General features: G+C 40.0%; 1 protein-coding gene across 1 annotated transcript; it reads left to right on the top strand.

Annotated features, from left to right (window-relative positions):
- Positions 1-24: 24 nt before the first annotated feature.
- On the top strand, positions 25-9,807 carry DNAJB9 (DnaJ heat shock protein family (Hsp40) member B9). Its single transcript, XM_072861985.1, has 3 exons — positions 25-181; positions 4,043-4,270; positions 6,032-9,807. Exons 2-3 carry the CDS (start codon positions 4,054-4,056, stop codon positions 6,460-6,462), a joined length of 648 nt encoding a protein of 215 aa, XP_072718086.1. The 5' UTR covers positions 25-181; positions 4,043-4,053; the 3' UTR covers positions 6,463-9,807.
- Positions 9,808-16,896: the final 7,089 nt, after the last annotated feature.

Below are 16,896 nucleotides of genomic sequence, written 5' to 3'. Positions count from 1 at the left end.
CGTCCGCGTGCGCCGCGTCACGTGGGTCCGAGCGGCCAATGGCGCAGCGCTTCGTGTAGGAACCGCTGTCGGGGCGCGGGGGGAAGGTCTGCGCGAGCGCTGGCGGCGGTTGGGCGGGAGCGGCGCGCGGGGCGCTGAGGGGCAGCGGCCTCTGTGCTGGCGGCGGCGAGCGAGCGCTGAGGTAAGGGGCGCGGCGGGGACCCGGCCTTTCCCCGACGGGGAGAGGGGCGGCGGCGAAGGGCCTGGGCCGCTGGGGAAGGCAGAGGGGTGTTTAGGTAGCGGGAGGGAAGGCGGACGCGGAGGGGCCGGAGAGGTTAGGGCGCGCTGGGGCCGCTGGGGGAGGGGGACGGGGACGCTGGGGGATGTGGGAAAGTGGGGACACTGGGACTCGGTCTGGTGGATTTATTTGCCCTTTGGGCTCCTCTGGGCTCTCGCTTCTCGCTAGGCCCATCTGCTGTGGTCTTTACCAAGCCTGTCCGTCTTGGAGGTGGGACAGTGTCGCTTAGTGTCGCTGATATAATCTGCCGAGCTCTGGCTCGGCCTTGCTTTGTGGTACAGCTCTAGCGAGGTTCATTAGAGGTCTGGTTAGGGAGGATGATGCCAGGGGAGGCTCTGTCTCGTTTCCCTGTTCTCCAGAGCAAGATTCAGGAGCCTTTCCCTGGATTTGCTTTCCGGTCAGCGTAGGAGAGGCCAAGAAAAGTACAAGCCTCGGAGTTTGACAGACTTTCTTGTAGCAGGTTGTGGACTATGAGACTTGCTTACTCATCGGGTAGTCGTGATATGAGAACCAATGGCAAACTTTGGTAACTTTTTTACTAGTAATAAATCGCTTGCAAAAATAATTATATGACATCAGGATTCCACTGTATAGCGCATCACAATTCATGTAATCAGAGCAGTAGTGATGCTGTGGATTTTCTGAGTATGTGAGACTTCGTGAATATAAGCATTTATCTAAGATCTTTGCTAATTACTTTCAAAGAGGGATGGCATAGGGCATTTGCATTGCAAGATAGAAGCAGCTCCTTATTTTCTATATGACATATTTTGTTCCAAGTACGTTGTCCTTAAATACCACTTCATCATGCAGCTATTGATAAATGTTGATAAACTGACAGAGAAGCAATTGAGTGTTATCACCTCAATAATACTTTTGATAAACATTAGACAGTATACTTCTTATACCAAGCTTAATAGTAGTTGAGATCTGTAACTACTTATCCAATAGAGTTAGATAGTTAATCTGCATTAATAAAATCTCTAACTTTATTGCTAGATGTACTCAAATAAAATGTAGTTCTTCATAATTGTTAGGAGGGACTGTTTTGTGGTGTGAGCTTAATGTCAAGAAGTATACAGAACTTAATGAATTCTGGAATGAGTTTTAAGCAACTACTGTGCATAGCGTAGAAAGTGAAACTTATCTGTCCCTTTTTGATTGAGAAACAGAAGGAGAAGAGACATAAGCAGAATAAGTGTTTAAAAGAAACTTTATTTTGAAAGGGATTGTAAAAATAGTTGGGGTGGCTGGGTGGAGGTCAGGCATTTAACATCTTAGTTAACAGTGGCAACACTAAGATGCTGACAGCATATAAAATAGGTGTTTTCTAAAAAGTAAATTCGATAATTGATGATTGTGTCTAAATATAAGACTTACTATGTCTTTGTGATAATTTTATAAGTTTAAAATGCTCCTTATTGGAGTTTCATTTGTATTTGATTTTCATTTAAATTTTGTTTTATTCTTATATTTGAGTTTCATTGAGTTGTTCGAGGGCAGCATTAAATCTGTCTACATTATTTAAAAAATAGTGAAACTTAAGTACTGATTTTTTTAATATGCTTTAGAAATTCAGATAAAACTTAAGGGCAGTATAGCATAGAACTGCATTACAGAAATCCTAATGTAAAACTGTAGAAAAAGGAAAACTTAGGTGTAATTCATTATCAAGAATAATAGAAGTTGAGATAGGCAGAGCAGAAGACTTTAAAGGAGTGACTTGATGTTCTCAGGCTGTGATGAGCTTGGGAGTTATAAAAGAGGATTTGGCTCTTAATGAAGGTATAAACTGCTCTTTTTAGCTCTTTTCAGTGTTTAATAGCAGAAGCAGGGAGGTTAGCCTAAAGAGAGTGCAGCAGGTGATTATACAAGCATGATGCAGGTGTGGGGAAATGAAGTAAAATAAAATCAATCTCACATGTGAGATGAGATGTAAATCCGTATCTATAAAGCACAAACAGGAAGAAAGCCCCAAAAGTGTGGAAGGATGTACATGTGTGTAGTTCTTAGTGCAAAGTGTCAAAGTTTCAGGTTCGTGAAGTTGTGAGAGAAAATATGTGGAAAAGCCTTGGAAGGGCTTGTACTAAAAATTTGTCTGGTATCATGCATAAAGAATACTGAAGAGAACTGTCTGTTTGGTATCTAAGTACACTGATCAAAATACAGTTTGTTTCAACTGCTGCTCCTTAACACTTGATATCATGCAGGCTGCTAGCCAAATAAATGCTTAAGAGGGCATGGGTACGTTAATCTTACGAGCTTTCTGCTCTTGCCTCACAACATTCATTTTAGCCCCCTGACTTACCTATTAAAAATGGTATTTTTTTCCATTTTTGGTGCTTGGGTGTTAATTTTCTTTAGAGGGTATGGACTTTCTATTAAAGGCTTAATTCTCTTATGTACTTGATATGCAAAGGTTTTGAACTCTGCATGACAAATGTTTGGACCACATACCATCTGAAAGTATTCTAACTTTAATGGTATTCGCACTGCAAGGTTAGTTTATTCAACTTTCAGGAAAGTAATACCATTCATCTCTTTGAGTTGTACTTACAGTACACTCAAATCAGTGTAATCTGGTGAATGGGGACATGTCAATTCTGGCATGTTCAGAGCCTTGTCGTACATCCTGCTGGTTAGGTGACAGCCGGCATTCTGCCTTTGAACATTCATGTTTCTATACTCTGTGTTTTAAATATAATATGCACAGGCCTTGGAAAATCATTTGAGCTCTTCTTCTGGTAGGAGGAGTTCACCCTGTCTTTCATAAAAATCATGAAAGATCATGTGGCTACGTCGAAGTGATTTTTCTTATGACTTGCTTATGCCACAGCTTTTTCCCTGAGTTCTAGCATCAGTTTGTTTTAATATGTAACTTTTTGACAAGTATGTTTCTGAAAGAAATAGTTAAAACTTTTAATTATTGTTGAAGCTGCTTGTCTTGTATAGAAGACTTCTTTTTTGAGTTCAGTTCAGACATTGAAAGTTTCATAGGTAAACCTTTATATGCAGTGGTATTTGTCAGATGAATTCTTTGATATCAAAAATATGGTAGGTGTTTTTCTTTATAGTACAATCTAATATGAAAGTAAGTTAAGCCCAGCCCATTGTAAAGTAAAGGAAAATGTGCCCTACTTGACTGAACTCTGTACTGTAAATGAGTGTTTTACTCTTTATCATGTTCTCCTTAAGTCAGTTAAATGACCTTCTGAAGCTGAGCATGAGCGTACAACAGTCTTGTCTTCCTGCACCTCACAGTTGATCTCTAGGCTAGTTGTGTTTTCAGGCTCTTGTTGCACAAGCTAATCAGTGAATTGGTCTTCCAGTACTGAGTGGGTTTTTGCAACCTGCACTTAATTTAGAGCTGCTGTGTTTATGGTCCCAGAACTCAACGATTAGTTTCAAGCGAGTTCAGGATGCCAGCATGAACTGTTTGATACAGTGAAACATATGGTATATTTACTTCAACAGCTCTGTGGGAGAATGTCCAGATAAGCATAGGTGTAAAACAAAGATGAACACCAAAGCGTGCTTGTGATGCACATGAAATGTGAATTTGCAGTATTTTTCGTTTACATATTCTGTGATTATGAAACTAGGGGAATGGAGTTTGTTGACACGTATGAAACAAAGTGCTTACATGTCTGTCACTGAGTCCTGAAACACATACAAGTCTTCCTCTTTCAGCTTATAGTTGTACCTTTAAGTTGTTGTGGAATCTGAAATAGCGTGTTCTTCAAGTATATTTCTTTTTCTTTCCAGGAACCAGAGAAATGGCAACTACACAATCTGTCTTCACATTTGCTCTCTGCATTTTAATGATAACTGAATTAATACTGGCTACAGAGAGCTATTATGATATCTTAGGAGTTCCAAAAAATGCATCTGACCGCCAGATCAAGAAGGCATTTCACAAGCTGGCTATGAAGTACCACCCAGACAAAAATAAGAGTCCTGGTGCAGAAGCAAAATTTAGAGAAATTGCTGAAGGTAATACATGCTAACCTTAGCCTTAATAATTCGATACATGGCCTATATCTGTGAGCAAATGTGGTAACTTAAGTATACTTCTGTTTTTACTGAATAAGAGGTAAAAATATATTTTTTTTCTTAATTCTACTTCTATGGTGTCAAATGTCCAATATCAATATCGACTTGTTTCTGTGTCCTTGCACACAGGCAGGCTTTTTACACAGTTTATGCTTTCCCACTTATTAGGCTTTTTGGCTTATGCCTTTTGTCACAAAAAAATACTTGGCAGTCGGTCAACTTTAGCCCTAGGAAGTTAATTCTTATCTTTTGATCCATTTAGTAAGATCCAGCTCAGGATTACTAGGGCTTCAGGGGGACCTAACGGCAACCTTCCAGTAACTATGGGGAGTTTATCAAAAAAACCACTGCAAGGTGCTTCAGTGGTTCATGATGGGAGTACAAGAAACAGGTGCAAGAGGTTCATAGTGGTTGTAAGGAAAAACTTTTTCACCTTGAGGATAGGCCAGTGTTGGAACAGGTTGCTTAGAGAGGTTGGTATAATAATCTCCATCCTTGGAGACTTTTCAGGAATGAGTGGATAAAGCCCTGAGTAACCTAGTCTGATCTTATAACTGACCACTGCTGACCTAACTACTTTGAGCAGGAGGCTAGACTAGAGGTCTTCTGAGGTCACTTCCAACCTGAATTATCCTGTGATCCTAGGAATGCACCATTCATAAGTGTTTTGTGATAGAATACAATGGTGGAAGCGAATAATCTAGAATAGAAAAAGGCTTGCTGAAAAATAAGGTGTTCCCACTTCTGCTCCCTGTACACTCTGTTATGACATTTGTGTAGTTCTCCTAACTAAGCTAATAAGAGCTTTCTGGGTTTTACCTTGTCTGCAGGAAAGTTCTTTAATACAGTGAAAGGCAGGGGCAGTCTTGTTAGATACTTAACTGCAGTTGTTAGCACCTATTACAGAAGGAATTGGGAACTCTTAAGTAATAGTTGCAAGCCTTTGACAGATAAGAACATTAAGTAATTTAAACGCTTCCATTTTATCAGAATGGCTGTATTATCTGTCATAGTTTCTGCCTTGGAACACCAGTAGCTGTAGTTCTGGACTAAAGAGCGGATGGAAGCCTAATTCCATTTCAGGTATACCCAATCACAAAATCTAGGTTTATTGTTGGGACTTTTGAGAAACTGAGAATTTGGACATAGGGGAAATTAATTCCCTTTATTTTATCTCCTTGATGTTTATCTTGTTGCTTAGTTGTAACTGTGGTGTAGCTGAACTTGTTGGCTGGCTGGCAAGTAGTTTTGCAGACGTTGCACTGTGTTTCTGTGATAGGAATGCAGCAGGCAGTTCATTTTGTTAGGCAGAGCTCCTAACTCATCCTCTCTCCTTCAGTCTTTCTGATTGGCATGTGTCATTGCTACTTTCTTTCAAATACAAACAGTAATCTTTATTGCTAGTTAAACTAAGGTGTATTATGTGAATTTAAAATTTTTAGGATATAATCTATCCTCATAGTGTAGCTATATTTATTATTATAAATAGCTATTTATTTTGAAACAGCTTACTTTGTATTGGAGAGAGTTAAACAAATGTTGAACTTGATTGGGCTTGCATGTCAAATGAAAGTCTTGCTTGAAATTTGTCCTGTTGAGGCAGTGGGAGAAAGCTGTTCTTTGTGTATGTTTTTCTGTTTTCTTCTTTTTTTTAAATGGGAATGTAAATAAACTTTTTAAACTTTTTTTTAACGGAAATAGCATATGAAACATTATCAGATGAGAATAAACGAAGAGAATATGATCAGTTTGTGCATCATGGAGGACAAGGAAATAATGGAAGCCCGTTCCACCAGTCATTTAATTTCAACTTTGACGATCTGTTCAAAGACTTTGACCTCTTTAGTCAAAACTCACGGTCAAAAAAGCACTTTGAAAATCACTTCCGAAGTCATCGGGAAGCTCACAATCGGCAAAGACGTTCTTTCCAAGAGTTCTCCTTTGGAGGTGGACTGTTTGATGATGTGTTTGAAAATATGGAAAAAATGTTTTCGTTTAGTGACTTTGAAAATGCACACCGACATGCAGTGCGAACTGATACCAGGTTTCATGGATCCAGCAAGCACTGTAGGACTGTCACTCAGAGACGAGGAAACATGGTTACCACGTATACAGACTGTTCCGGACAATAATGTATCCTTTCTTTTCATCTCTTCTTCTTTCAACATCTTCATAATCTTTCTTGGTTTTGTGCTAACATGGAAAAAATTCTCTGAGCTGTTTGTTCTAAAAAACACTTAACTGCTATAAAGAAGTTTTAGATTAAACTAATCTTCAGAATAGAAACAACATGTATTTGGGAAGCAAATGTCTCGGTAACTACTTAGAATGGGAGAATAATAATCTCACGTGACAGAGAAAATTATATGTATTTCAATTTAGTGAACAATTTCCCTAAATTTGAACTTCAACACAAGATATATATTTTAATTTCAGAAATGTAATATAATTTTTTCATATATGTCAATTCAGGACTGTTTGAGTTACTGGTGCATGGATTGCAGCAGAGGAGATACTTTAATTTTGAAGTGCTGCTTTTTTTTTAATAATGTCTTTCCAAGTTTTCACTTGCGGTTTTTACCTGATACAGACTTAGTGTGCAAATTAGGTAATTTACACAAAATAGCAGCAGAAATGTCTTACCTGGGTCTTTGTTACTCTGTCCAGCATCGCAAATGTATTAATAAAAAAACACTTTTTGAAGTTGGAAAATAACAAGAGAGAATATGTTGAGATTGTGCTTCACCTAGGAGAGTGGTGTAGGAATTACTTTTATTTCCAAATAGCCTTTCATTGGTCTGAAAAGATTTTAGGATTTGAATAACCCTTGACTTATTTAAGGGCTATTCCTGGGTGCACACAAACTTACTTACATGGTCTTTTTTTTTTTTCTTCCAAAATAACAACTATCTCTTTTAACAAGGTTTGGAAGAGCATACCGAAAACACTCTTGTTTTATGCTTATTATATTACCATGTGTGCAATGTAGTTTCAGTAGTTCAGTTTACTAAACGTAAATACTCCTCTGTGCTCTTGTGAACTTAACAAGATAAGCTTGCTTACAGATTCCTAGTGTTTCTGGAAGGGTCTAAATAAAAAATAGATAGATTGTGTTTAGATTGACAGATTTATTACCTGTCAGCAGCAATTTTTCAGTGTTGTGATTTGAAAGGTAAATTCTTATCATAAACACAGAGTAAAACTGAAAATTACAATTGTTGTATTCATCTAATGCCTTGTGGTGCTGGACTCTGATGACAAGGACAGTGCTAATGGGTATCAATTTCAGCACCATGGAAATCCATAACCAGTCTAAACTATTTAAAACTAAAAAAAGAAAAAAAAACCCCATAATAAAACCCCTGAATATTCTAACTGATGTCAACCCAAAAGTTCTGGTTTATTTTTTAACTAGTAATACAGGTTTAGTATATTCAATTGGTTCCCCTTAATAAGAATTGCTGTCACCCACATATTGCTGTGCCTTTAGACCTGTGAGATAAAAATTTACCTTTCAGATTGATTGCATGAGCAAAATGAGCATTTTAAACAGCAGTGTTCTAAATAGGCTTTGAGTTCCTAAAATTGTTCTCAAGAGATTTAACCCTTCGCTTCTCAGATGGATATTGAAAGCTGCCTATTTGCTAAGTAACTTTAACCTTCCCCTCAAGGGTATGTATTATTGCTTGTTCAGTTTTCATTCACTAAATATTTGGAATGGATTGTTGCATTACATTAAGTGCTTTTCCTTTTCCATGTTCTTTATTTATTAATAGACTAATACCTCATATATGGTCTTTATAAAAAGCCAGTAATTTGTGCAACGTTATCGGAATGTGCAATATTATTATAGTAGGAAAAGTGCTGGAGTGAGTGTGTTTGTGTTATTTCCACCCTTTTTCTGTGTAAGTAGAGATTTTTAGTTTCTTCTGTGTAATTAATATATGATTCAACCAAAAGTTGTAATTCATGTAGATGTCTGCATTTTTTCTTTAATATACTCCATCAGTCCTGTGTATGAATCAAATTATCTGCCTCCTTCATATCATGTGGGCATCCAAGTGAACAAATTATTAACTTAAAATTCTGAATTACTTTCTCTCGCAAAAATCAAGTTTTTTAGAGGGCATTTCTGTATGCATTTGAGGAGAGTTGTTCACACTGATAAGACTTTGGAAGGTTGTGGCCTTTAGTATTAAATATAAGAGAGTATTAGTGAATGTCCTTTAGGGATGATGACTGCTGGAACTTAGAGGTGGGAGGCAACTTGAGAAGCAAGATGCAAAGGTAAAATGTTAATACCTTTCTTAGTCTAGTGAATATTTTCTTTGTTAAAAAAAAAACAACTTTGGAAACAGCAGAATGAGCAGTTCCTAAGCGTGGGAGAAGGAATAGTTAAAGTTCCTACTAGAACCAAATGATTGACTTCTCCAAAGGTAGTTTTCTCCAGTTATGAACTTCAGTCCATTCCCTAATACTGAATTAGAGGATTAAAAGCTCATATGAGCACTGTAAATTGTAGGAAACACAGCCACCCCCAAAATTTAAGTATATTTTAAGATACTGTATGCGTTCACCATCTTTCAGGATAAGCTTTTAGGTGAAAATCAAGGGTCCTTGTCTGCTTCTACGTTAGCTTCCCCTCTTTAAGGATGCTCCAGGCTTTTTTCATACAAAGTGTACTTGTTTTCCTTGACTCTTTGAAGTCCAAGTGTGAAACTGATAATAAAACGATAGGGTTGCTAGTTTTCTAGCTGATAGTACCTTAAAAAGACTTCTGCCTAGTCTATTTTTATCTGCTTCCATATTAGTTCTCTTAATTACTTGTCATAGGAAAACCAACAAATAATTGCTGTTATTCCTATGGCTTCTCAAAGTGACCTTTCTGCTTGTTTTGGTTGTTGATCCAAGGTAAAGTCCAAAGGAGAGCTTGTCACTAGTATTGCAGAGCCTAGAGTATTGCTATCTATATGACTTTCTATGACGGGTATGCTTTGAATAGACTTTAGCTGAAGAAATTCAGGCAGGCTTTCCTCAGCCAGCAGTCTTTGGTTCCATGGCTATCAGAACACAAGCTTGCAAAACATGTTGCACTTCTCGCTTATTCAGAGCTCTTGCACATTCTTTTCCTATTTATAGTGCTTGCTTCATGGCAGGCTCTCCAGCGGAAGTCCTGATATAACCTTATGACACCCCTGACTTCAGAAGTTTAAGTGCCATCTTTGATCTCCATATCTTGTGAAAAGATCCAGCAAAAACCTGTTTTTTTTGTTGTGTGAGGGTGAAAAATACAATTGTTAACAATTTTTTGAAAGGCATTTATGCATATGTAACTCCAAGTGGTTGAGTTCTAAAAAAAAGTGGGTTTTTTCATGTTTGTTTTTTCCCATTATACTTTTGAAACACAGTATCTAGTGGAGGTGAAAGTATTGTAAACTTAATTAGGGTGCCATTACATTAAATGTGTGAAAATTGTGTGTGTGTGAAGTCTTTATTTCTTTTTCCTTTTTTTCCCCCCTGTTCTTCAAGATGTAGATGGAGGCTGGATTCAAGTGGGTTGTGTGGCACTTGTTTTTTATGGAACATTTGGACTACTACATTTTCCATGAATGGGATGATGGGGTTGGCAGGGAGAAGGGAGTGGGGCTGAAAAAAATTAACTTAATTTTACCTGGTCTGTTTTTCTTAGAGATGTTGAGAATCATTTGGAGTTTAGGCACTATGCCTGTAAACCGAGACAAAAAACCTGTGCAAAAGGGCCTTTTTCTGAGAGGCAGAAAGCCTCTGCCTTGAGAACTATTGGGCCTCTACCTGCTGCCTGTGCTCTGACCACCCTGCTGAGATGTGGGAAAGCAGTATGACCAATGCTAATTGGCCTGGATTGCTACTGAACAGTGCAGATTCTGAAGCAAGGTTAGGATGTTGTGCTGATTTGAAAGTTGACCCCATGACTGTGCTTGCAAGTTCTTGTTTTCTGGGCCTCATCCTTAGAAGGTGGAGGGTATAAAAGTTTTGGGACTCAGTATGTCTCATGGGGCCATTTCTCATTAGAACCGTCTTCCCTGGAACCTAAGCAAATCTGCCATCTTAACAGTGCAAAACCAAATTTTGAGGATTAAATGTGTTGGAGACAATGGAAGACCTGTGTTACATTTTCATGCTGAGGGGTGTGGGGTTTTTTAAATTATTTGTAAATTGAAAACTCCCATCAGGAATGTCTGTTGGACTTGAAACAAAAACCTTGTGTAGAGTTCCTCGACTGTGTCGTGTATGGGACTCCTTTCAGAATAAAATGCTGTTCAGAGGATCATTTGGTGCTGGTGGCTGATGTGGTTGAGCCTGACAAGTCTGCCCTTGGGTAAGTGATTCATACAGCTATGCTGCTGACTTCTGTAGTGTGGACACCTGTTTCTTTAGGGACTGGACAGAGACCAGCTTTGTAGAGGCCACTTAGCAGTTGTGATATCAGTGGACTGCCAGTCACTCCTAGCATGAGTCTGAATCAATTCTGGGTTCAGGCTGTAACTCATCCTTGTGTGGCGGTGTGCTCCCCCCCCCCCAGCTCCCCAGCTCCCTGCACAAGCAGTAACCATCAGTGGGAGTCATCCTGATAGCTGCATCCAGTTATCCTGGACCTTGAGGACAAATGGCAACAAAGTAGCCATTGGCTGCTTTGAAGCAAGGATCTAAACCTCTTGCTGATATGCAAATATGACCATAAGTTAATCATCTTACTCCTTAAATAGTGGACAGCCCAGGGCCCTTTGAGCTCTCCTGCATGGCAGCGGGCTGCACGCCAGGATCTCCCCTTGAGCAGGGACGCCTCTCAAGGTTACTCCTCGAGGTTGAGAGATTCCTTGCCGCAACAGATCCTCGGTAAGTGACTAACAGCATGCTAAACTTTGAAATCTTAGCTAAGTGATATAAAGGATTGACTGCGCACATATAATCCTTTAGATATAAACCGTTGACCAAGTCTGGGACTAGGACTGGATCTAGCCGCACCTAGACTCCTCTCTGAGAAGGAGTTTAGAAAGCAAGGGGATACTTTCCGAACCTCATGACTCAACGGGAGGGTCTCCCTGACAGTTTTGTCTGACCCTGTCCTCTATGCAGTAAATAATCAAGTGTGCCTCGCCATCGAATCTTGTTAAAACACTGTCGCATTGAACTTTGTTAACTCCCTATTCTGTATCAATAAACTATATTTTTACTTCTCTCTTGCGAGTGAAGTGCACTCTCACTCCATCCGCGACACCTTGGTTCCAGTTTGTTTTTAAAAACAAAAAACAACAACAACAAAAAACAAAAAACCCCCCACCAAAACAAAAAACCAAAACCCCCAACAAACCTGCTTTGAAGTGAGGTGCTCCAAAGCTTAGGCACAGTGGAAGACAACATTTTATATGGGGCATGTTACCTATTAAGCAGTGGTGGTTGATCCAACAGCATTTATTTTAAGAACTACGGTAACACTGAAATGAACGTTACTGCTTGTGTCATTCCTGCTGTCGTTGCAGTCATGCCAAAAGGTGCTGTGGAGGAGCTCGGGTCACTAGAGATGGCTGCAGTATTCTACCAAGACTTTGAGACACTAACTGGAGGTGGTGGACCATCTTTTCCAAGCAGTTCTTCTGGGGCAGTCCACCAAGGAATGAATGTACACCTGGTATCAACATATACATGTGTTTTCTGGGGGAGAAGGGAAGGCTGTGGTTTTTATTTATTTATTTTGACTTGTGTTGCAGGTCGGTTGGGAGTCTGTGTTTCTCTGAGGTATCCCTGAGGAGAAAGAGGGAGATGCTTGACCCATCTTTGCTCAGCCTGACACCCATTCTCCAGCCCTAGGCAGCTACAAAGGGGTGCTGATCAGTAATCGTGATCAGTGGGTGCCGGTGTCTGGCCGCTATTGGGGTGCAAGCAGGACCTCAGAGCTGTCTACTCCAGTGGAGATGCATGGGGTGTGCCCATTGTATGGGTCTGATGCTTGGGCTTTGCAAATATTGCCCCAGGCTCTTTTGACTTGCAGATGCAAGTGAGACTAAGCTGAGGAATGTTTGTTTAGGGAAATGGATCATCTTGTGTTTTGTGGGGTGTGGTGTTTTGTTTTGTTTTTTTTTTAACTGCATGGAGTACTTTGACAAGGAAACCAGAGTGGAGAGAAGGGAATGAGGAAACCAGTAAACCAGCACTGAGTTAAGGTAGAGAGGACCTCTGTCAATAGCTCATTTCATGAGCGTGTTGTTTGTAGGGCTCTCATGTCCCATGTCCTAAGCTGAAGAATTGTGGCTAGCATACATCTGGAAGCTAGAAGCACAAGCAGGGACAGTTACAGGCTGGATGTAGAGGAACCGGAGGAAATAATGTTTGCAATGATTGCTCTGGTGTTATGGTTCACCCAAGCTCCTTATGCCTCACAGCACCCCTCACTGCATGAGCATGACATCCTCTAGCCTGGGACTTCTCCAGGAAGCAGTCAGGGTGAAAAGTGTTTCTGTTTAAATTGCTGGTCAGGACCTAGATGAAGTATTCATGCGGCCCTCTTTTTCTCCAGGTATGGCTGCCTGACTAGGGAGTGTGTGGTGGTGGTGGTGGTGGGGAGTTGGCCTGGCTCCAGAGAAAGACCAGGAATTGTGGAAGATCCAAGTGACAAGTACTGGTGGTGTAGCTTGTCTTCTGAAACATGAATCTCCTGCAATGCAAAATGGAGCATGGTTTTAATAATATGAACTGTGGGGCAGACAGTGTATGGAGATATGAGTCCTGGAGTGACTTCAGGGGTGTTACAGATGTGCTGCAGGATATAGATGAGCTGCAGGATGGTGTCCTCAGCCCAATCTGAGGTGTGGAGGGTAGGGTATTGTTTCAGCGTCCAGAACATCTGCTGCTCAAGGTGGATGAGGTCAACCTGCTCCACAAGGCAGAATATTGTGTAGTCCACATCAGCTGACCCTGGGGCTATACCTGTGTTGCTGTCTTCTGAAACTGTAGTTTCCAGTTTCACATCGAACCCTCCTGTTAGGCACCACTTGTTACTAGAATTTTACCTAGACATGAGAGAGAGAATACATTTTAGTTGGTTACTTGTTGATGATATTGCCATCATCTGTTCTTCATCTCCCACTGGCACAGAAGTGAATATGCTAAATGGGAAATAGGAAAGATGAAGTGAGCCTTGTCTGAGGGGTCCCACTTGACTTTAATCCATTTCACTTTAGCACCTGGCACTTGCAAGATTTTTAGCCTTGAATGTGCAGGATTTTGGGTAGTGATCTAATGAAAAGTTGTGTATTATACCCACAAGGCAGGAGTAACATACGTTTCTCTTCTGCCATGCAACAATAGGCACTTTAGAGAACTCAATTAAATTATAAATCGGAGCTGAAATGCCTGTCCTGGGGCAGTGATCTCCAGGCTCCACCTGCCTGATGTACGGGAACTCATTGAAATGCCATGATCATAATGCTGAGTGTGCAGAGCTCCAGCTGAGGAAGATAGACTCTCTTCCACCCAAATTCCTTAATGAATCCAAACAATGACTTTGATTCAGTCTTTCTGCTTTAATATGTAAATTGGTGACATGAAAGTTGTTTTAAAATAATGAGTCTTTGGCCTGTCAGGCAGCTAACCCATGCTTGGGTTGATGGTTTTGCTACCTCTTGGTAGCTCAAACTTGGAGACAGGTGGGGAGGCAGGGCAGAGGGAGTGCTGGGTGTGTTGCTGGGATCAGCATGCAGATGTTATCACTTGTGTACAAATAAATAATTACCTGTGCAGAGGGAGCATATATACAGCTTTCTTCTGCTAGAAGCTGAATGCAGAGCTCCTGGCTTGTTGGTAGAAATGTTATTAAAATCAAGAAACAGATTCTCTCTTCTTCTTACACTACCACCACCCCACCCCCCCTTTTATTTTTCTTCTTTTGGTGTCTTGGGCTCTACTCTACTCCAGCCCTGCTACTTTTCCCATTTGGCAATGGCTATAGTTATGTTTTCTACTTGCTTTGCAAGTCCCTATCAATTCATTTTAGTCTGTGCATACGAAACATGTTTTGCAACCCAATGGCATTTTGTGAAAGGGTACAAACCATTTCAGTGCAACCTAATTTCCTCCTGTCTGTCTTTCCCCATATCCTGTTGAGTTAGCTGAGTACCCAGCGTGGGGTTTTGTACTGGTCTTCTGCTTTTATTCTGTCTGTGGGAGGACAAATGATACCCAATCTTGCATAAAGCTAGACAGGTGCTGACAGATGATATCTTGCATAAAATCTGCTGATATAAATTTAACCTACAAATGTTTTTGGAAAAAAAAAATTACCTGGCAGAATGAATTTGTCTGATCAGCACTTTGCATATGATAACCTTGAAGTTTAAAAATAAATACAAATACCCAACTCCTCCCCTCCCCCCCCACCCACCCAAAACAAAAACACCCACCTTGGTGAGTGTGTAGACCAGCTTGAGCAGTGTAGCTGTTTTCTCTTATAAAATTCCTTCTGTATTGAGGGAAACAGAACTTTTAACACATGATAAATAAACAGGATTCTGTATGAGATACTGTAAGGAAGTGGCTGGAGCACTTAGACCTCCACAGTTAGCTTTACGCTTGCTTAAAAACATGATTTATTTCAACTTATGGGCACCTAACAAAAGCAACATATGACACTTCGTGAAGTTATCCCCTTGTCAGCTGAGCTTTGTTAACTGTTTCTAAGTACTGTCTTACGTCTGTGCAGATCCAAGGTATTTGGATCAACTTACATGTCCTTCACTGGCTAGGACAATGCAAGTAGTTACCGTGAGTTATCTCTGCTTAGACACACAGTAACTTATTAGATGCTCATAATTCAGTCATGCATTTGAGCCTTGGCCTGCTACCCATGGTTACATAAATAATCTGAGATAGAGCCACGAGGAGAGGTCAGGTTTCTTGGCTCCTGACCTTGTACCCTTACCATGAAGTCATTCTGGCTCTACTCAATCAGGTCCTGCCTGAATCAGAGTCAAATTAACATGTTGCATCAGGTAATGTGTTTTGGCTGTGTTACAAAGCATGTCCTGTGTATGCAGTGCTTCTATTGAAACATCTTTCTTCTGTTGTGATGAAGGTGGATCCAGAACTACCCCTGTTTTATGTTGATAGTAATATAATTTTTCATAGGTGGATCTTTAGTGGAGAAGACACATGTGGTTATTTTCACACCTGTGAATTTACCAGTAATTCAATCAGTCTGTATTAAAAAGGATGTGGGTGAGAAAAACTGCAAATGCAACAAGACTACATTTGAAAAAGGGTGGATCCTGCCATAAGGAATGGGTAAGCATGGAGCATGGACAATTTGTCATGGAGCATCACAGCTGCCCAATAAGCGGTCTCGATGTGTCAGAGAGAGTGCATTGCAAAGAGGGCATATGACTACATTATTGCATTTACATGCTGCAGGAATCATGTGGATACACATTATTTGTGCCTGTATGTACCATTTTCAGTAGGTGGCTGACTGTCACTTCACACTGACTTAAGTACTATAAAATAACAGCTGTCACACCTCATGAGAACCACAGTCTATTCTAACAATATCATAAATCTGTTTACTTGCTGTCCATGAAGCCGAAGGACCACAGAAATGCTACATCGCACAACAGTACTTCCCTATGAAATAAACAACAAGCCATCCTTTAGTGCATTTTTGTAAGCCATACAATTCTTTAAGGCTAATAAATACAACAACTAGGTTCCGAAAATGTATTAGTCACCGAACACATTCTAGAAATACAGGCTTGTTTCCTCTGAACGTGCTTGAAGGTTTTACTTCATTTCAAATCTCAAAAACCAGCAAGCAAATGTGTACCCAAAACGGTGACTGGGAGATTATTCTGCCTCGGAAAGGCGGTGGGTTTTTTTCAGAAATCCTTTGACATGCTGGTCTTTATGTAGAGATCGTGTTTCTTCTTGCTGTAACTGTTATAAAGAACTGTTGGGGGGGAGGGGGGGAAGCCTCCAAAATCTTGTTGCATTAAAAATGTGAAAGAACAGCTATAAGAGTAATCTCTTCACAGTTATTTCTTGTATAAATAAATTAGCAATATCAGTGAATATTGTAACTTCCTGTGAATATAGCGGTGTCCTGGGGAGCAAAACCTGTCATATTTGCTCAACTGATCTGTAGAGCTCTATGAAGCAAAAGTGGACATAAACCAATATTAAAATCTTGAAAGAGTAAAGAACCAAGATTTGCCATTTGAGGAATAGTTGTGGAAAATAATTGTGGAAAAGTTATTTGAGTTAGGTGTTTTCCCTGTACAGGGTTTTCAAGTGTATCTTTTATAATATACTGAAACTAATAACATCAGTGATGCTGTCAGATTTATCTTGTATTTATTACATGGCAAGTAATTCTGATGCTTCACTTCTTATGAGTGTTTTTGAGAAACTTTTGAGAAGCCTGGATAACTGAATAATAAAGTGGCAAATGGAAGTCAAAATAGATGAATGTAAAGTGATGTTTGTGGGGTAAAATGAAAAATAATGGGCCTAGCTTTGACCATTACCATTAACAATATCTT

Source organism: Ciconia boyciana, chromosome 1 (genome assembly GCF_034638445.1).
Source record: "Ciconia boyciana chromosome 1, ASM3463844v1, whole genome shotgun sequence".
Lineage (NCBI taxonomy): Eukaryota > Metazoa > Chordata > Aves > Ciconiiformes > Ciconiidae > Ciconia > Ciconia boyciana.
The sequence above is the reverse complement of the archived record's forward strand: the minus strand, read 5'-3'. Positions and strand labels throughout refer to the sequence as shown.

Coding starts and splice junctions, on each gene's coding strand:
- DNAJB9 (XM_072861985.1), top strand. CDS start 4,054: ATGGCAACTACACAATCTGTCTTCACATTTGCTCTCTGCATTTTAATG. Junction 4,271..6,031: donor ATTTAGAGAAATTGCTGAAG/GTAATACATGCT, acceptor TAACGGAAATAG/CATATGAAACATTATCAGAT.